Source organism: Podospora pseudocomata, chromosome 3, assembly GCF_035222375.1.
Source record: "Podospora pseudocomata strain CBS 415.72m chromosome 3, whole genome shotgun sequence".
Classification (NCBI taxonomy): domain Eukaryota; kingdom Fungi; phylum Ascomycota; class Sordariomycetes; order Sordariales; family Podosporaceae; genus Podospora; species Podospora pseudocomata.
The window spans coordinates 3464274-3484026 of NC_085887.1; the positions used below are offsets into that span (position 1 = coordinate 3464274).

The window sequence follows — 19753 nt, forward strand, 5'->3', positions numbered from 1 at the left end:
GTGCCTGCATTAGTCTGAAACCCTGGTACACCCACGAGGTTACCTCTTTTCCTTCCTGGGTGGAAGTCTAAGCTCCGTGGCCTGGCCCGGGAAATCGGGACGGGACGAGCTCGCTTTAAGATGGGGGCGAGTGGTCGATCGTGAGGTGGAGCTAGTCGAGAACGGTGGGAGGGACGACGCTGGACGCGTAAGCTGTTCAGCGTTGGCCCAAAACCCAGCACTGTGTTATTTAGAGAATGGATTTGCCCCAGCTTCATCACTGTTTACATGCTGACGGCCACTCCAAGAGGAGGAGGATACACCTTCGATCTTGTGGTCACTACCTACCTACTACCCAAAGACCCTTGGGCCGATCACCACATTAAGCTTCCCCCGGATCTCCAGATGCTCAGCCATCACTCCACCTTGCCTTTTTCTTTTACCAACTAGAAACAGAATCCATCCCCCACCACGGAACTCCCTCCGCCAACCGTCCCATTCGCTTCACCTTTCTATATCACCCGCCAAAAATGCACTTCCCCTCCAAGCCTTCCCCCACAACCCGCGAAAAAGCTTATCTCAACCGACCATAGTCCAGACCAGGTTGCATCCAACCCCAGCCGGCACTTCAGACTTTAGCCGGTTCTCGTCCGGCTCGACATTTTAGCTCCCCTCACCAAAGAGACCAGTTTTTCCCTTGGCTTATATAGATAGGATAAATAGAGTGTCTGTGCGACACACGTCTTTTGATCAATGTATGTTAACTCAATGTGAATCGCTCCTCTTCTCTCAACAACTCATCGCCAGTCAAACCTACACACCACCACCACCACCGCCACCACTGTGTACACATGTAAAACATACAGGACAACATAAATATACACAAAATACATGGTGCTTCCTCCCTTCCCTTCATCTCCAACCTCACTCGCTTTCTTTTTGCGGTATACACAACTAGTAATGCAACAAAAATACAACACATGCAGAAAAAAGAAAAATTGGAAACGAACGAAAAGTAACAGGAACAAGAAATAAACAAGATTTCTACTCATCTTTTCAACAGTTGTTGCCACGCACAACAACAAGAATGCTATCCAGAACACCATTCTTTCCCTTTCCCTTCCCCTCCCTCCTTCCCTTCCTCCTATTTACAAAAAAAGTTCCCAATACAACAGCAATAATAAATCTGTAGAATGAAAAAACAAACAAGAACAAAAAAAAAAAAGCACTGGTATATGCCTCCCCCAATCTCGCAATAATCCAAACAAAATCCCTCCTCCACAAACCACACAATAAAAAGAAAGCGTGGTAGTGTCTGTACTAAAAAGAAATAATTGACCTTGAAAAAGAAAATCCACAAAAGAAACGAAAAAAAAAAAAAAAAGGGTCCTTGTCAAACGAAGAATCAAGCACACCACCACCCCTTTTATCTTTCCTGCAATGCTTGCTCATACCCACCCCCTCCTCTGCATCATCAGATGATCCTCCTTCACAGCAATGTCCCCCAAAGCCAGAACCCGACAGGCAGCCTACTCCTCATCAACGCCCCCCAACCCCACCACTCCCGCCTGCTGCTTGGCATTATCCTTACTACTCTTCTTCCCCAGCCTCAGCAAGCTCAGCCGCTTCCTCACGCTCCCGCCCATAGTACTGCTGCTATTAGTGCTCTCCCTAGGCGTCTTTTCGCCGTTGCCATGCGGGGATTCAACCGCCGTAGCGGTACCACTCAGGCCGCCCATGAAGCTGCCCCCAGCCGAGTCCGTCACCCAGTCGTTATTGGTTGTCGTCGTCGCGGTTGTGAGATGGCTGCCCCCCGTGATACCACCTGGTGAGATGGAGAAGCCGGCCCCGTCCATGCCGTTGGTCTGGACCGTAAGACTAGGCCGGGCGTCGTTCGAGGCTGAAGTTTGGGTGCGGAAGCCCGAGATGAAGCTGCGGCGGTTTTCCTTGGTGCTGGCGGCGCTGTCTTTGGGCGAGTCCTCTTGCACGTCACCGTTGATGGTGGGTAATGGTGGGGAGCCATCCTTGGAAAGCTCCTTCTTGCGGCCACCGAGGAAGCTTAGGCGGGCGCCGCGGCCTTGGCGGATCGATACCGGTCTGATGACGGCAGCCTCTTCTACTCCGGTGATAGCAGACATGCCGCTGATCGAGGGCTTGGAAAGGTGAGGGATACCGCCGACAGTCGACGGAGGGGAGCGCGGCCATGTTGGTGAGGGCGTAGTGCTTGCCTCACGAACAGGCGGGGCAGCTGGCGTGAACAGTGCGATCTCTGTGGCATATGTCGTCTCAAAGTCTGCAGCAACAAATATCGTCAGCATGTATCTCCCAACAGTCAGTCGAAGGAAGGGAAGAACTTACACTTTTGAAGATCCTCAACATGTCGCGTGAGAACCTCAACACCAGTCTTTGAGAGAGTGGCCAAGCACCTCTTGAGCAAGATGGCATGATCAACCAACGCCATCTTGATGGCATTCTCCTGAGGGTTCAGTTCAGGCGGCTCAAACTCCTCCTCATCCAGCTCGCTGTCCTTTGCAGGTGATTGTGCCCCGTGCCTGGTCATGCCGGGAATCAAGTCCCGGTAGCAAACCACGCTGCTCTCGGAATTTGGGTTGACGCTGATGCCCACAGCATCAAACAGCAGTTGCACAGCCTCGTCGCCCCCTTCACCATCTGATATCTTGCGCTCTAGAATAGACATCTCGGCCGTCTTTCGCACGATTCTCTCCAGAGCAGTCTCTCTGGCTGATAACCTGACCTCACGCATGGCAACAATCTCACTCCTCCTCAGAATCGTCGGGAATGGCTCCGCAGTCGTGTAGATGATCTTTTCGGCGCAGTGTTCCTCCACAGGCCCGGTGGTGTTCCTCCTGCTGCTAACAGAAAACTCTTGAGGGTGAGCAGAGATAAGATAGTCCCTGATGATCTGCGGAACCCTGGCGCGCTGGAAGACATGATGCCCCAGGTCGCGGTGAGGACTCAGTGCGGAGACCACCAAGAACTGACCCTCCACATCGTCGATCTGGTCACTAAGCACAATCTGAGCAGATGGGTACATCTCTTGCATTCTGTCGGTAAACCCGGCAGTCCGTTCGGCAGGGGTGGCTTCAAAGACAAACTCCTTGTCGCGGACATTAGCCGGGAAGCCCAAGCCCTTGTAGATGACCTTGAAGTACTTGGGCACCAGCCTGTCGCTCTTGGCGATGGTCTCGTAAATGTTGGCGATGGCCCTTTCGGTGCGGGCAAGCTTGGCAAAGTCAAAGATGTTGGTCTCATACTGTTGCTGGAGCTCTTTGTATGCCGCCAACGCGCTACTCCATGCTTCGCCGTCCTCAAAGTGCTTGATCATGTCAAAGTAGATCCGCTCTTTTCTTTCAAAGTGAGTCTGCGCAGGGAACTCGGGGTCCGACAGCGGTGGTGTTGTTCTAAGGGGGTCCCAGTCGTACAAGTCGGCATGTAGCCTCAGCGCCAGGCCGGCTTCAGCGTGATTCCTCGCCTCGGCCTGCAGGTTCGCCAGTTGGTGCACGTAGCGGATGAATATCTCCTCCTTCTGCATATCCCTGAGGAATTCCATCAATCTCAAACGGTGGATGAGGTGTGATGCCTCGCCCGATCCATCACCACTGTGGACAGCAACCAGAAGATCCAAGAAGTCGTCCACCGTGCCCATAAGTTCTCTGATAGCCTGGTAGAGTGGCTCGTCTTTCAGCCTGCTCAATGGCTCAAAACGCTCTAGTAATTCTCCAACAAACAGCTTCTGCAAGATGCTCTCCGTCAGCGGCTTCTCCTTGAAATACACATCCAGACAGTCTATCATCTCCGTTTGTATGACGCTGAGGTCCTCGCTCAGAGTCCACTCGCTGACAATCATCGTCTGAAGCACCTCGACAGCCATGCGTCGCAGCCCCTCGTGGACACTCAAGCAAAGCTCAACAATGGGCCCAACCAATGTCGGCACGTACTGGACTTGATAACCGCCCATCTTGGAAAGACCGTAGCGAGCACGCTCCTCAAGGCTCGTCTCCCAGCCAATGGCCTCCCATGTCCTGCGGAGGAGCTCGGCACCGTGTTCCCGGACATCACCGGCAATCTTCCATACGGCCCGGCGCTTTTGCTCGGGAAATGTCTCGAGCGCAAGAGATGGGCTGCCGACCAGTTTGAGGAGCGTGGTGAAGAAGAGCTTCCACAGCTCGGTGCTGAAGTTCTCGGCCTCATCAGGATGTGGTAAGAAGGACTCGAGCAGGATGCTGGCGAGGTACTGCAATGTCCGCATAGTTGACTTGTGGTGAAAGATGTGCACGCTGAGCCAGTTGGAAGGAAACGTCTCGCCCTGGAGGATACTCATGTGCACCCGCAGCGAGTTCTCCACCACGATATTGAGGTCGTCTTCTGCCAGCTCAAGCTGCATTCCACTTGGCGAAGTAGAAAGCGCCGACAATACGGCAGATAGCTCAATAAGCGCCTCGTCAAACACCACCTCTCCGGTGATCGCTTTGCTGGGGAAGGGGTATGAGGTGGGGAACAACAGAGATAGACGATCTTTTGGCTTCTTCGGAATAGCGTTGAGGGCGAGGTAGGACTGGATGATCTTGGGGATGTAGTCGGGAATTTCAGGGCCAAGGTGTTCAACCTGGCTGGCGAGGACGGAACAGCATAGCCGAACCTGATCCTTCCATTGCTCGGTAACCTCCTCGGTGTACCCCCAGTGCGGTGCAATCCACCTGACGGTATTGGCGCTCAGGGCAGACCGCTGTTCTGGGTGAGAAAAGATGTCCAGCTTGGCATAGTTGATGATGAGAACCAGCTTGTACAGGACAAGTTTGCCCTTGACCATGGAGCAAGAATCCATAAAGTCAATAGCAATATGGAGAATCTCTTCCGTGGTCAACAGTCCAGCCAGCTCTGGGAGCCAAGTGTGAAAATGCTGAACAGCAAGCGTCTGGCTTCCCACCAATACCGGTGCTGTACTCCGCATCATGGCATCGAGGGCCTTGAAGATGCTTCGAAGGTGGCGCGTGAACCCGGGGTTTGTACTGGTGATCCCAATGCCGGCCTCCTTGACCTTTTGCTGGCCGCGGGCATGCGTGATGAACTTGAGAATATGCCGTGCCACCTTGAAGGTAGCGCGCAGTTTCCTTGCCGTTTCTGGTTCAGTTGGCTTGGACAAAAGTCGAGTAAACGATCTGACCAGGCAAGGCGTCGCAAACGGATAGTTGAACTTGCTCTCAGCATATTGGTCGACCAACGGAGACAGGTTGAATCGTCGATCGTGTACAATGTCGAGCACCCTAACCAGCGCGGTGAAGACGAGGTCCTCATAGTCATCGTTACCAGAGTAGGCGACGAGAATTCCAAACAAGGCATCCAAAACATCGTTGAGCAACTTGACAACCTCAATCTCGGCCACAAAGATGAACTGCTTCAGAAGATCAGGAATTGCTTCCTGCGCAGAGTCCTTCCACCCCAGTAGTCTCAACATGATCTTGTCCTGGGAAAACCTTGTGCTGCAAAGATATGTCTCCACGCGAACCATGGCGATTGGGCCGGTCACTTCTGCCTGGTGCTCCTCCCTGCCCCTGAAAGCAAACGGCAGGCTGAGATACCCGCCCTTGCCCTGCGCATTTTGCTGTGCAGAGACGGTGTTTTCGTCCAACCGGTAGAGAACCAAAGAGTGAGAACCATCGTGGATGAAGGCTTGCTGATCCCATAGGGGCATGTATGCGACTGCAAAGGCGCTGTTGGGTGCATCCGCAAGCTGCATGACAACATGGGCTTGGTGCACATCCGCTGGCGCGATCACCAGCTTGATGGTTTGTTTCCATGGCTCCCCACGCTCGGCAGCAGCCGTCTTCCAAGTGCTGATGCACTCGGTATTGGAAGACGGGAATATGCAATTGTCGATGCGCTCGCCTGAGTGCCTCCTCACTTCGAGTGTGAGCTGCAGATTGTTCCCGTGAATACTATTCGGAAGGGATGCCGGGCTGCCGCGATATCGAGACAATAGCGTTTGGCGGGTCAGGGCCGCCTCGTCGATTGTCAAATAGATGTCAGACCTCGGTTTTGTTGGCGCCCCTGAGAATCCCATCTTGTTTGTTTTGCAGATGCCCGCCAACACGGTGGGGGTGGCTTTGATGAGCACATCCGCATCCGGGTTGTTGAAGGCACGCAAATGTACCTGGAGCCGCTCGGCTCTCCTCGACTTCTCATAAGAGCCGGGCTTGCTGTCCAGGACCTCACGTATTACCGGGTCCCATTCCTCTCCGTCTCCACGCTCTGTCGCAAACCGGGCAGACGGGGCCCACAGGGTCACGATATGTTCCACCTCATCCTCCTGCTTCATGATAGAGTTCAGCCTGAGCAAGCCGACACCCACTGTCCTGTCAGCAGTCTGGGTGACGTATCCGTCCACGGAAGACCGCCCGTTCTTGGAATTGGCTGTGCTCGGCGGATGGCCATCTCTGCTCTCGGCCCCTGCTGTGGTGGGTGATGCTATTTCCTCCGGCTGCTCAGATAGCGAATCAAGCTTATTGTTGCCTCTGGAGAATGCGGACCTTGTGCTCTTACCCGCCCACATCAAGCTCCGGCGCATTGACTTGTTCCCGGAAGACAATGGTGGTTTTGTTGGATCCTTGGAGAATTGTGGCAAGCTCTGCGACATCGAACCAGACCTAGAGCTAGGCTTAGCAGCAACCACCTGTTGCGGCGCGCGAATCTTGACAATGAGGAACAATTCGGAATCTATCGAGGAAACGTCTCCAATCTCAGCGGCAGTAAGATCAGAAAAAAGCGTCCGCATTTGGTTGTTTCTCGTCAGTTGGCCCATCTGCCCACCGCCAGGCATTTCGACGATGTAGCTTTCGGATATGGTGGTGAGCTTGCCGCCTCCCGTCTTGGTCGCCAGATACAAAACCAGAGTTGTCGCCTCGGTGGATGCGCCTGCCAGCCCCTTGATGTCTACCAGTAGGTGGTGGAGCGCCGTCAGTTCGATCTGGGGCGTGGGTGTCTCGTCCAACAGGCTCATGATGGACTGCAACCTCGTTATTTCTACCACTGAATCGTCTCCAGTCAACACCCTCCCTCGGGCGTGCGGATCGCGCACGATAACCTCCCCACCACATAGCTTGTTGACCCGAACCAAGTCCCAAACTGTCTTCTCGCGCAGATTTTCGTATTCCCACGTCGTAAGTACATCGTGCAAAAACTGTTGTCTCGAGAAGTTGAGCGTAACTATAAGCTGTGAAAGATTGTCGAGTTTAGCGTATTGACGGGTCAGGAGTAGCTCGTGGAGGTTGGTCGAGTGCCATTCTCGTAGGCACGACGCGATCTCGTCGATGAGCGGTTCCGAGGCTGAGGTGGGCGTCTCGTCACCAATCTTGAGCATTGGTACTGGGGCTGGCTGACGAGGCGCATTTGGATCCCGCCGCACTGGCACCGAAAGCAATCCATTCTTCTGCAGGCCCCTATTCCTGTCTTTCCTCCTCTTTTTCTCGCCATTGGGAACCAATCCACCCTTGGCAGAATCGCTGCCTATGTATAGGGGGTCTGTCGCGACGCCATCCTCGCTGTCGGCCTCATTGTCGTCTGTTTCGTCGCTCTCGCCGAGCACTTCGCGTACTTCGACACAACTCCGCGGAAAGATGCCGCTGAATACGCGGGCCTCGAGGGTGTGGCCCTTTACGCTTGTTAAACCGGCAAGCAGACTCGGTGGTGACACCAGGTACCCGCGAAACCAATCACCGTCGGGTGTCTCTTCAATGATGTACAGCTCGTCGCCCAATTCGAGGGGTAAGTCGGCGGGACTCGAGGCAGCGAAAGGGTAGGTCGCTACGGCGAAGGCGATGCGAGGCAGCGGTTGCCAGGGCATTGTGTCCAGCCGGAAGGCATCTATGGTCTCTCAAGTCGCGAGTTGAAAGTGACGAGCGCAGCGCAGTTGGGGAAATATGATTCGGGGATGGTCCCTGGAGAGAATTAAAAGGCGATTGCGCGTGCGCCTTTCCCGTCAAGAGAGCGATGGGGTCGCCGGGGACCGCCCCAAAATGATGATTTTGCGTCGGTCGGTCGGTCGGGACGATATTGACGGGCCGGTGCACGTGGTCGAATCGTCGTCGTGCTCGTGAGAGGGTCGTCTGTCTGTCTGTATTTGTCAAAAGATGTCGGAAAAAGCTTTGACGTCGACGCTGCTGGGGAGAGCGGGCACGGCAGCGGCGCAGGGAAGGGGGCTGTCTGGGTCGGGTTTGCTGCGATGTCACCTCTATTTCTTTTAGGGATTATTGATTTTAGCAAGCTTCCAGCTGGGCGGACTTCCGGGCTCTGCACACCACGGAACGTTTGGAAGCCTGGGGGGGAAACGAGTGTGGGAATGGCGAAATTGGCGAGAAGGAGCGAGCGAAGGGAATTAAGGTCGGTAGGAAGAGCTCACCCCTGAAGCAAATCGATGTGCGTTGGAGTTGAACAGCGGGAGAGGGGAAGCCACTTTTGCAGGGGTCTCGATTTGGCACTGGACAAATTGATGGACTGAGAATGTCTCTGCCGACCACACTTATTGATCAAATCTTTGGGGGTTTAGCAATTAAGGTTCCGACACTGGACTCTCCCCGAGAGCGCGTTTTGTTGAAAAGGTTGGCGCGCTCTCTGTTTGTAGTAGTGTAGTAACAGTTTACCTATTGACCTGGGGCTCTTTGGCGCCAGCAGATGTGCTGTGCTGTGCTGAAGAAGATTTTTTGTGATCTAGTTTCTTTTTTTTCCCAAGTTTTCTTCCTGCAGCGGTAAACTCCATGTCTCACAATATGACAACTCGATCGATGGACGTCTTCTTCCCAAATTGGCTGATCTGCGTGTACCTCTGCGGCTGCGGCCCGTCGAGCGACTTACCCCTGAGCTGATGCTTGTTTGTGTGGAGCTGTCCCTCATCAGAGTCAACAACTGTTGTTCTGATGCCTGCTCCTCACCCCGTGATAGTCAGCAGTCTGCTCTATCAAGGCCGTATCGTATCTCCCTCACCGTCCAACACACACACACACACACATAAAAAAAACCTGGAATACTGATCTGGAAGATGGCACGCTACGTGGGAGAACTGATGCTAAACGCTCAGACCCTTTCGGATTTGCTCCATCAGCCAATTCCCCACACTACGCATCAGTGGGTCTGTGCTTATCCGCATCCCGGTGGAGGTGGTCTGGACTTGCTGGAAGCTTTTACAAGTGCAACTTGACTCGATGTTCAGTATCATTTTGAGTCGAGGGTAGGAAAAGAACACTTCAGTCTTATCTTGAATATCTTTTCTTACAACTCAAGCCGGTTGAAGTCGAAGCATCCAAGATGGCCCGTTGCTATCATTAAAATTAAGTGGACCCTAGCTTTCGTTCCTGCATCAGTGGCCGGGATGACTGCGCAACAACCACCTCAAGCTCGGGTTAGGGTTACGGATTAGTGTCAACCTGCTGTGCCTCTTCACCAGGCATCACAGTGTACAGCCAACAGCAAGAACTGGCGAAGACGCACGTCTTGTGCATATGCCCCGCTTGACAGCCTCTATATCAGCTGCTCTGCCCCAAGCACGATGCTGCCGATACTCTTCCCTCCTCGTCATCTCATTCTGAATTTTCCCAGCAACAATGGCTGAGGTCGCGAACATTGTTGCAGGCGTCTTTCAGTTGATTCCTCTTTGCAACGGTATGAATTCATTACCTGGATATATCGGTGTAATAGTGCGAGAGCTCTAACAAACAATAGCCGGATTCGTTTTGATCAAAGATGTTGTACAGCTGGAGCAGAAACTGAGCGAGCAACGGATACGGATTCAGAATCATCAAAACGTATGATACCTGCCGTCCTAACATGGTCAGTAGACAAGGTATCTACTAACAAATGTCTACAGAATTTCCGGTCATGGTGTGAAATATGGGGACCCTCCGAAACTCGAGAACGAAAGTTCAAACACTACGCCCAGGACAACCCAGTGAGCGCCAAAGCTGTGCTGCGTCAGCTGGCTCTCAACTCTCGCCTGTTCTTTGACATCAAAGGCCTTGACCGATACGGCTTCGAGATCAAGAAGCTGATACCCACGGACCACCGAATTCAACACCTTGACGATTTTCACTTTGAAACCAATGCTGACCTCGACCCGCAAAACATTAACCGCTTCGAGACCAAATGCAACACCAACTTATTGGTGATGAGAAGAATCCAGTTCTTACTGGTAAGCGGTGGAAAGGGCGTCGATGAACTGATTGTAAGATTCCGAGAGTTCAATGAGGTCTTATGGGGTTATGGCCAGCCCTTGGAACTGGCCCGTCTAAACAAGGGCATATACGACAACCTCAATCAGCTGACGGGAGATCAACTAAATAAACTTCTCGCCGCCTATACGCGGGAGTCTGAGACCTCAAGAGACTCAGTGGGTGCTGGTAACTATCGTTCGTTGGCAAAGATGGTCAACTTGCGAGCCCATGCCATCCAGGGGGCTCCTGGAAGACCCCATGTGTTTGGAGCCAGTTCGTTTCACATGACAGACAACTACAGAGTAGACAGTCGCGGCACGTTCACGATGGCGCTTCTTTACGATTACCCAAAGAAAGGTGATCACCGAGTCGCCCTCATAGAATGGGCGCAGAACGCACAGATTTCAGGCAAAAGACGGGAGATTGAGAAACTGGCACTTCTATTGAATGTTCCCAAGCCAGACGAGATGTCTATGCTTGACTCCTATGGAATATTAGACGACCTACAACGCACCAACCGGCTTGGTTTTGTCCTAAAACCGCCCATCAATATCCGAACTAATCTTCCTCAACCATTGCCACCAGGAGCCATCTCGGAACGACGGATGCCCATCAACTTGAGACAACTCATCAAAACACGGGATGGTCTGGACCTAGGCGTGAGGTTCGACATTGCCAAGAAGCTTGTTGATGCTGTCCACATGATGCATGCCGTAGACTGGGCGCACAAGTATGTTGCCCCATCACACTTTAAGCCTGACGCGGCTAATCGTTTACATAGAAACATCCGACCCAACAACATTTTGTTCTTCCCTCTGGGCAGTATTGGCGACGAATCCTCGACCCAAGCCGCCCACAGAGTCTTTGACCTTTCGAGTCCTTTCATCGCTGGTTATAGCAACGGCGCAGCTTCTGGTATCAACTTGAAACTCGACTACTACGAGCATCCAGCAAGACGCAACGACCCTCAAATAGCCTATCGACGCCTTTATGATCTCTATAGTCTGGGCTGTGTCTTGCTTGAATTGGCGCTCTGGACAACGATAGACAAGCAAATTGAGCACGATCCCGGGAGCAGAGAAGCGTCTTACAAGGTCATCCGAGCGCTTTCCCTTAAACCTACGTTGGATAGGTGAGTGTCAAGCCATCTACCCCAAAATAATGAGCAATGAGCTGACAATTTTCGTGCAGGATGGTGGGCAAGATCTTTGCAGACGTCATCCGCGACTGTATCGCCCTGGGTGAGAAGAGTTCACTCGAGAACCCTGCAAAGTTCGGCACGGAAATCGCATCCAGGTTGGCTCAGTGTGTTGCATGAGGTCTTTATACTTCGATCAGGCGTGGCCTTTGTTCATTCTCAAGGACAATACCTACATCTCAAGTCACCGCTTCCACAATTCTTCCGTCGGGACACCCTAGTAACTCAAAAAGCCTACGTATTACCTTTCAACGCCTGTCGGCTATCCTTGGAGACCACGTACCTCAAGCAATCACAAGTTCGAGGGGAATGATATGAAAGTTTGACTTGCTTACCCTCCCTCCCCCTCCACACCCCAAACCAGACTTAATATCGCCAGCGTCGTTAAAAATTTGGTAAGAGAAGCCATGGCCTTTCCAACTCTGTTGGCGAGTAGTTTATAATCCATACCCATCTCAGCTCATCTGACTGAAGTGACAATCAACGTTCCCGAAAAGAGCGCCAGATGACAAACTAGGTAACTCGCCGGAATTAAGCAAGAGGTCCCCCAACCAGTGAACCCACCCCGTTCCTTCCTCGAGTCTGCTCCCTGTCTCGGTTACCAGTTGTCAGATTTCAAGAGCGCTCCTACCTCACCCGGGCGGTCGTAATGCCTCAACTCGACGGGCACCTCAGTCATCTCCGTCACTTCTTCCATTCCCAACCCAACCCCCTTCCCCAGATAACCATCCCTCCTCCTCCACAACCTCCCCATCCCCAACCCTCCAAACCCCTACGCCACCACTTCTCGCCCACTCTCACCTATAAATCTCTTTCTCCTCTCCCGTCACTCAGCAGGGTGATATACTTGAAGCTTTGACCAAGCCATGCTGGTATCACACTTCTTCCAGCAAGAGCTCGTGGCCTATCGATCAATATGGTGGTGCTTCACTGCCGTATTCTCATCCCTGGTCTGGTCTTCGGACTGGGGATGAGAATGCTATCTCTCTCTTCACCCTGCTCAGCGCTTTGTGGTGACGAGGGGATGGGAGTCAACCTTGATGGATGGTTAAATTCCATCCTGGCTTGATACAACGTCTGGGTGTGGGACTACGTCTGTTCATAGAGTTAGATGCTTCTGAGCACGTATGGCTTGAACAGACACGGATCAGAAATAACAAAACTGCATGATATCATCATAACCAATTCTTTTTTAGACCACAACCAACGAAAAAACAACCATTTGCTTTTCCGCGCCCGCGCTGCCTACTGTCTCTTTTGTCTGCCTCGCCTTTTTGCCCACCCCAATCTTGCTCTAATCATAACAACGCTTGCATGTACATTTCGAATTCTTAAAAATCTTTATTTCATCGCCCCATATCCTCCTCTCTTTAACCACATCTATTTCTCCTTGATCTCCCAATCAACCCTTAAAGCTGATCATCCGGTGCCGCAACCTGCGCCTCGCCCTTCTCATTTGGTTCCCTGTAGTAAGGGAGGTACTGGCTCAGAGTCTTGGGACCGAAATGTCTGACGAGCGCATCCATCACGGTGATAGCAGCCATGGCCTCAACAATGGGAATAGCACGGGGCACGACGCAGGGGTCGTGTCTCCCCTTGGCGGCCAAAACACCCTCTGACTCGCCGTCGTAGGTTGCAGTGAGCTGGTCCTGGCCAATGGTGGCAGGGGGCTTGAAGCCGACCTTGAAGTAAATAGGAGCACCGTTGGTGATGCCACCCTGGATGCCACCGGAGAAGTTGGTCTTGGTGGTGAGCTTGGGACGGGTGAATCCCTTGAGGTAGGCGCCGCTCTTGGCGACTGATGGTGGGACCTCTCTGCCCTTGGTAGAGACGAAGGGGTCGTTGTGGATGGAGCCCGGGGTGGTGCAGGCTGTGAGGCCGGATCCGATCTCGAAGCTCTTGGTGGCGGGAATGCTGAGCATAGCGTGGGCGAGCATGGCCTCGAGCTTGTCGAAGGCAGGCTCGCCGAGACCGACGGGGACGTTGCGGACGACGCAGGTGACGGTGCCGCCGATGCTGTCGTTGCGGTCCTTGAATTCGGTGATCAACTGGACCATCTTGTCGGAGATGGCCTGGTCGGGGCAGCGGACGGGGAGGAACTTGTCGACGGTCTCGCGGGAGATGTTGTCGAGGAACTCGTGGAACTTGGGGTCGGTGACGGGGGTTGGGTGCTCAGGGGTAGGGGGAAAGAGGTCGATGCCGCCGATGGAGCTGGTGAACGCGACGATCTCGATGCCGAAGGCGTCCATCATGTACTTCTCGGCAACAGCGCCGGCAGCGACACGGGCGATGGTCTCGCGGGCACTGCTTCTGCCACCTCCACTTTCCGACTTGATTCCGTATTTCGCCTGGGTGGTGAAGTCGGCATGGCTGGGTCTGGGGTACATGTCCATGGTCTTGTTTCCGTAGTCTGCACACCAGTGTCAATGTCGCGCCAAACAACATGCTGAGCTCGGCAGTGCCTACCCTTGGGGCGCTGATCCTCGTTCTTGACCACCATCATCATGGGGAGACCGAGGGAGAGGCCATTTTGAACACCAGACTGGATTTCAACTCTGTCCTTCTCGTCGCGGGGGGTTGTGATGGCGCTCTGGCCGGGACGGCGGCGGGTCAATTGTGGCTGGACATCGGCCTCGGTGATTCTCAGCTGAGCAGGAACATTTCCAATTGTGCATCCGACCGACTTTCCGTGGGACTCGCCCCAGCTGTGCGCAAGCCGTGTGTTAGTGGTGATGTGCTCTGGCGCATGGCAGTGAAGACACATACGTGGTGACTGTGAAGCCCTTTCCAAACGTGTTTCCGTCCATTATGTTGCGGTCTTAGTGGTGGTACAAAAATGGAGATGAGTACTCGACTGTCTAGTACCAAATCTACCCAAATTAACAAAAGCTCGGCCTCTCTTCTTTGTTCCGTCTGGCCAAAGATGTTGTCGGTGAGTCAGTGGCACGATGCTGGCTAAATTTTTGGGGAGCAGCGCACACAGCACACGCCATATGGAAAAGCTGATACCCGCCAGAGCCCCTCCATGCTGTCTCCGTCATCGGCTCCCCGCAGCGATTTGACTTGGGTGCTTCTTGGCTCTGTCGCAGGGATCAACGGTCCCGTGCCGGGGGGCGGAAGAGGCGCTAGCGAATCCCTGACCGTTCCTGGTTCCCGGGCCCCCGGCTGCCTTTTTTGGTACAGGCCGTTGAGGTTCTTTTTATTTATGTACCTTAACTTCGCAGACACCCCCCCTCCAACATCCCCCAGGCCCATCCAATGGCCACACCTGCCCTCCGAAATGCCTGGCGCATACGTTCCATATTATCAGCGAGGCACGCTCGGCCAATAACCACCAAAGCAATCTCCCAAAAGTTCCAAATCTACACGTCCAGCTCAGCCAACCCATACCTCAACCTCTCCATCGAGCACCACCTCCTCGAAAAGTCCGACCCCGACTCGACCATCCTCTTCCTCTACACAAATGACCCATGCGTGGTCATTGGCCGCAACCAAAACCCCTGGACCGAAGTCAACCTTCCACAACTAGCACAGACAAGAATAAAATTCGGCCAGCTCAAGCACCACCTCGTCCGCCGGCGCTCAGGAGGGGGAACCGTCGTCCATGATCACGGCAACGCGAACTGGTCCGTCATCTGCCCCAAGGATGTCTTCGATAGGGATAAGCACGCGCTCATGGTTGTGGAAGCGCTGAAGAATATGGGAATAAAGGGTGTCAAGGTCAACGAAAGACATGATATTGTTCAGGAAGCGCAAGATGCCGAAGGACCCGAGCCTGCGCCGTCGACATACAAAATCTCGGGTTCAGCGTACAAATTGACGGGCAAGCGCGCGTTGCATCATGGTACATTACTTCTCAACTCTGACTTGGGCGATATCTCGGGGTTGTTGCGCAGCCCAGCAGCACCATATATCGCCGCCCAGGGCGTGGAAAGTGTCCGGAGCCCAGTCTGCAACGTAGGAGTGGAGGATAATGCCGACTTCTACAAGGCCGTTATCGACCAGTTCATGACCATGTATCCGGATAGCCAGTCGGCCGAGGTGAAAGAGGTGGAACAGCAAGAGGCGCTGAACCATGACAATATTTGGAATGGGGTTCAAGAGCTACTGGTCCGTTCTCACCCCTACCTTCCCCTACGCCAAATATTAACATCACCATCAGTCCCCAAAATGGCTCTGGGAATCCACCCCTAAATTCCGCCTCGCCTCCCACCCAACCCCCGAAGACCCCCGACCACGCCCCCACCCTCCATCAAACGTAAGCCCAACCCTTTTTTGTTCCCTCTACCACCGGTAACCTAACCCCCCCTCTAGTTCTTCCTCACTCTCACAGCCCGCCACTCAGAAATCCTCGACCTCCAAACCGACTCCCCCCTCTTCCGCTCCGAGGACCACACCGCCTCGCTCAACTTTTTGTTGAAGCAAAAAATCCACGAAGTCCCCAAGTACTGCGACCTCCGCGAGTGGAAACACTACATCAACTTCCGCATCGAGAACGGCAAGTCGCTGACCCTCCGCAACGAGAGCGTGGGGAGCATATGCAAGTGGTTGTTGGGGAACGACATGTTGGCGACGGGACCGATAAGGGGGATCAACAAGAGTTTAAAGACGAAGCTCAAGGAGCTGAAGCATTGCAGGGATGGGGGCAAGCCTTTGGTCTTGGACCATGCTGCGTTTATGTTTGGCAAGCCCGAGTACGGATGGTATGTGGTAGATAAGCAATAACATCAGAAAAAAAAACATCTGATCTCAAAAAACCAACATGATCATTATCATACCCTCCCCGTCTACTCCCCCCCGGCCCCCATCACCCCCCTTCCAAACCATTCCGCCACCGTCTTGAACCGATCCTCACTCCCCTCCAAATCAGCCCTAAACAACTCATGCCTCTCACTATTCTCTTCCTGGCTCTTCTTCAACGCCCTGATCGTCGCATTATCCACCACGCAGATCGGACACTCCCCCACATTATCATCCCCCTCCCCTCCCCCCGTAACCCGCAAACACCTCCTGTGAAAACTATGCTTGCACAAAAAGTGCACCACCGGCAGCTCCAACCCCCCACCGCACTGCCCACACCTCGTAGCCTGAAACACGGCCGGCTTCCCCCCGAGATCAGCAATCTCCTGCCTCCTCGCCATCGTCTCCGTCCTGAACTGGCTGACCACCCGTTTATTTTCTTGAATGTCCAACCGCTCAGCCTCTATCCTCTTGGCCAGGTAGGGCTTGATCATCCCCATGCTCGCGACACTGTTCTTCGACAGTGTCTGCACCACCTGCAGCGGGGCCATCAAACCCCCCTTATCAATCCTATCCAGCACAGCTGCCAGCTCATCCGGCCCTGCTTCGTCAAGAATCTTCGCGTCAGACGTCAGATACGACAACGCCGCGGGGTAGAGTTGCGGTTCTTCCGGCCCGTATTTAGCCAGCGCCTTGATCGCCCCCTTGGTGTCCTTTGCTGATGTATAAGAGCGAAAAATGTCAAACAGCAAACCCGACTGCTCCTTCACCAGCGTGGTTCCATCCCTAAAGTTGGAAAGGTGAGAGAGCAAAAGGACGTTGGAGTTTTCAATCTGGGGTTTCTCTTGCGTTGCTGGTAGGGATTTGTCGGCTTCGATCAGGGACTTGGCCTTGGCCTCCCACTTCTCGCGGTGGGCGTCGGATTTCTTTTCGTTGGATTTGTGGAGGTACATCTCAAACAGGGTGGTGTAAATGTCCGTCTTGTCTTCTTTTGACAGGGCGTCATCTTGGAGGCAGGCTTCGAGAAAGACGATGAACTCGTCTGGGTGGTCAATAAAGGATGAAAAGGCCGTTCGCGGTTTGGGAGGGGTGTACTTGATGGCGATGGCCTCTTGCTTGAGGGACATGTCGCCCACTGTTGGCTTTGCATTGGCATTGTTATTGCTTGCTAGCACCGCCGTGTTCATGTACGGCAATGGTAGCAAACTGCTGAGGTTGGAAACGGCATTGGCCGCTCCCGCTGCAAACCCTCCGTTTGTCGTTACAGGGGCGGCCTCGGCTGTGATGGGGGCATCCACTCGTGGCTTATACTTGCCGGTGTGATAGTCGATGAAGAGCTGCGTAGCATCCGATGGGCAGTGTTCGATCAGAACACGGGCATACTTCATCAGACAGGGGTATGCTGTCTCTGGATCCAGATGCCAGATGAAATCCAGCGCCTCATTGTAGGCATGAGAATCCTCGATGAGGATATCCACCACGAGATCATGCTCCCCGTGCTTCTTGGCAAGATATGCTGCTTGCTCGTAGTAGCCACCCTGCCGGCACATCGAGATAGCTGTATCAAGGTCAAACTTGAGATCCCCTTCAGACTTGATGAACTTTTCCAGCTTGTCAATATCCTTCAGCTTGGCGTAACAGTTCAGCAACAGAGTTGTGTGATCTGATGTCGCCCTGTGATGCTCATGCAACTCCTCCAGATACTCGATCAAGTTGTGTATCCTCTGCGTGTCGAGGAACTTTCTGATGACCTGTGATGGCTCTGTGCTGTCTATGGCCTTGATGTACTGCGTCATGGCCTCGTCGTAATTGCCTTTTTGGTAAAGGTAATCCCCATATTTCCGGTAAATGATATTCTGTTGCTGAGCGTCCATCCCGCACTTTTGAGCAAGGTCCACGGCAAGGGTATAGAGATTGCGCTGATAGAGCATGTCCAACCGTTGCTGCAGTGTCTTTTCATGATACCGGAAGATCTGTTTATCGTCACATTAGCCATTATCCTCTCTTACTTCCCAAGAGCAACAAACCTTTCCATCCAGCGTCAGCATATACAGATCCGCCCACAACGCAAAAATATGCTTCACATCCGCCAACACTGTCTCACTGTGCGCAATAATCCTCAGCTCCGGATGTATCAACGTAAAAGTATAAATACTATCCGCCGCACCCCCCCAAAACCTCCTCCTCGTCGTATCCGCCTCCCCCGCCGGCGTCGGCGGCGACACCACCGCAACATAGTCCCCATACACGGCAACCAGCTTCTTCGCCCCCTCATACGCCGTCGGCGGCCCCCTCCCCTCCAGCGTGTAATAATACACGGCATCCTCCCTCGCCACCACAATCTCCCCCGTCCTCCTATCAACAACCATACATCCCACCCCACACCCCTCATCCTCCACCGTTTTAGGGGGTTGCCCATGCCCCTTCCCACTGATCACCACTTTCAACACTCTCGCCGTCGTAGCCACAAACAGCGTCGTCAACCCCACCCCACCATCAACATGCATCTCCACCCCCGTAATCGGCTCATCACTCTCATAAATCACCCTCTGCTTCGTCCCCAAATCATGAATCAAATCCCCCCTCACCACCACCACCGCCCCATTCGCAAACCCAACCGCCAACTGCGTCAGATCATCCGTCGCCGTAAACGCCGAAATGGGAAAAGGCCTCTTCCCGTTATTCACGACAACACTACTCAGCAACCCGGGGTTCCCATCCTTTTTATTAACCTTATCCAAACTCCACACCCTCACCACCGGCTGCCCCGGCTCCAGATCCTCCCCCGCGCCCCCCTCCCCAATCGTAACCAGCAAACTCGTCCCTTCCACCTGCCGCATGTGCGTGACCGAGGAGCCATTGTCGTAGGCGGTGAACTCCCTCAAGATCTTGAAGTTGGGCCCGATGATCCGCACCGTGCCGTCGAAGCCGCCTAGGAACAAGGATTCCGACCCGGAGCAGACAGAGGCGATGGACTGGGAGAAGTGGGAAGGGTTGTCGAAGAAGGAGCGGGAGGTCGGGTCCGAGGGGGTGATGGGGGTCGACTCGAAGAAGTCAAAGGAGCGCCACTAATTGACAGACAGACATCGTGTTAGTCGTCGCTGGGACAGATGTAAGAGAGCATGGGAAAGGGAACGACAAACCGTTAGCGCCATGGTGGCATCTTTCAGCTTTTGCGCTGCTGTATGAGGTCAACTTGGAGCGGTGAAGAGAAAAAAAGGAAGGGCGCAAAGTAGAGAATATGTCTACGAATGCGCTCCAGTTGTTGATGTGCGGCCTGGAGAGCTTGTGACGCCTGTTTGGGGACCTTGTTGGGGTTGGAGCTCCAAGCTCCCCACACATGGCCTTGGCAATTGATTAGATAACCATTATCTCAAAGTAACCCTAACCCAGTAAGGCAGCTCAGTAACAAGCCAACCCCAGAAAGCTACCAAAAATGAAAAGATCCTCGATGGAGGCCCGCAAAAGAGTTGAATTGTGAAAAAAAAATTGCAAAAGAGTTAGCTGCGACTCGTTTCGATCGAGTGACCTCCGGGTTATGAGCCCGGCGCGCTTCCGCTGCGCCACGCAGCTTGTTGAGCTGTTGTTGTTGAATATCAGGGTCCGAAACTGCCTC

The 19753-nt window shown here is 53.5% G+C and overlaps 5 protein-coding genes and 1 non-coding gene across 6 annotated transcripts; 3 read left to right on the forward strand and 3 right to left on the reverse strand.

Moving 5' to 3' along the window:
- Positions 1 to 474: 474 nt before the first annotated feature.
- On the reverse strand, positions 475 to 8362 carry DCK1 (Deoxycytidine kinase 1). Its single transcript, XM_062889272.1, has 2 exons — positions 2338 to 8362; positions 475 to 2272 (listed from the first exon to the last, which is right to left on the reverse strand). Exons 1-2 carry the CDS (start codon positions 7838 to 7840, stop codon positions 1509 to 1511), a joined length of 6267 nt encoding a protein of 2088 aa, XP_062745236.1. The 5' UTR covers positions 7841 to 8362; the 3' UTR covers positions 475 to 1508.
- Positions 8363 to 9226: 864 nt separating this feature from the next.
- On the forward strand, positions 9227 to 11870 carry QC762_309760 (uncharacterized protein). Its single transcript, XM_062889273.1, has 5 exons — positions 9227 to 9651; positions 9712 to 9794; positions 9857 to 11331; positions 11391 to 11792; positions 11857 to 11870. The coding sequence occupies exons 1-4, from the start codon at positions 9594 to 9596 to the stop codon at positions 11515 to 11517; spliced, it is 1743 nt and encodes a 580-aa protein (XP_062745237.1). The 5' UTR covers positions 9227 to 9593; the 3' UTR covers positions 11518 to 11792; positions 11857 to 11870.
- Positions 11871 to 12524: 654 nt separating this feature from the next.
- Positions 12525 to 14410, reverse strand: ARO2 (bifunctional chorismate synthase/riboflavin reductase [NAD(P)H] aro2). The gene is made up of 3 exons (XM_062889274.1): positions 14164 to 14410; positions 13864 to 14102; positions 12525 to 13807 (listed from the first exon to the last, which is right to left on the reverse strand). Exons 1-3 carry the CDS (start codon positions 14202 to 14204, stop codon positions 12807 to 12809), a joined length of 1281 nt encoding a protein of 426 aa, XP_062745238.1. The 5' UTR covers positions 14205 to 14410; the 3' UTR covers positions 12525 to 12806.
- Positions 14411 to 14444: 34 nt separating this feature from the next.
- On the forward strand, positions 14445 to 16184 carry QC762_309780 (uncharacterized protein). Its single transcript, XM_062889275.1, has 3 exons — positions 14445 to 15507; positions 15560 to 15655; positions 15712 to 16184. Exons 1-3 carry the CDS (start codon positions 14656 to 14658, stop codon positions 16120 to 16122), a joined length of 1359 nt encoding a protein of 452 aa, XP_062745239.1. The 5' UTR covers positions 14445 to 14655; the 3' UTR covers positions 16123 to 16184.
- On the reverse strand, positions 16185 to 19292 carry VPS11 (Vacuolar protein sorting-associated protein 11; the record flags this gene model as incomplete). Its single annotated transcript, XM_062889276.1, has 3 exons — positions 16185 to 18110; positions 18165 to 19205; positions 19281 to 19292. 3 exons carry the CDS (start codon positions 19290 to 19292, stop codon positions 16185 to 16187), a joined length of 2979 nt encoding a protein of 992 aa, XP_062745240.1.
- Positions 19293 to 19638: 346 nt separating this feature from the next.
- On the forward strand, positions 19639 to 19710 carry QC762_0058590. Its single transcript has one exon. It is a non-coding gene; the product is annotated as a tRNA-Met (tRNA).
- The last annotated feature ends 43 nt before the right edge of the window (positions 19711 to 19753 follow it).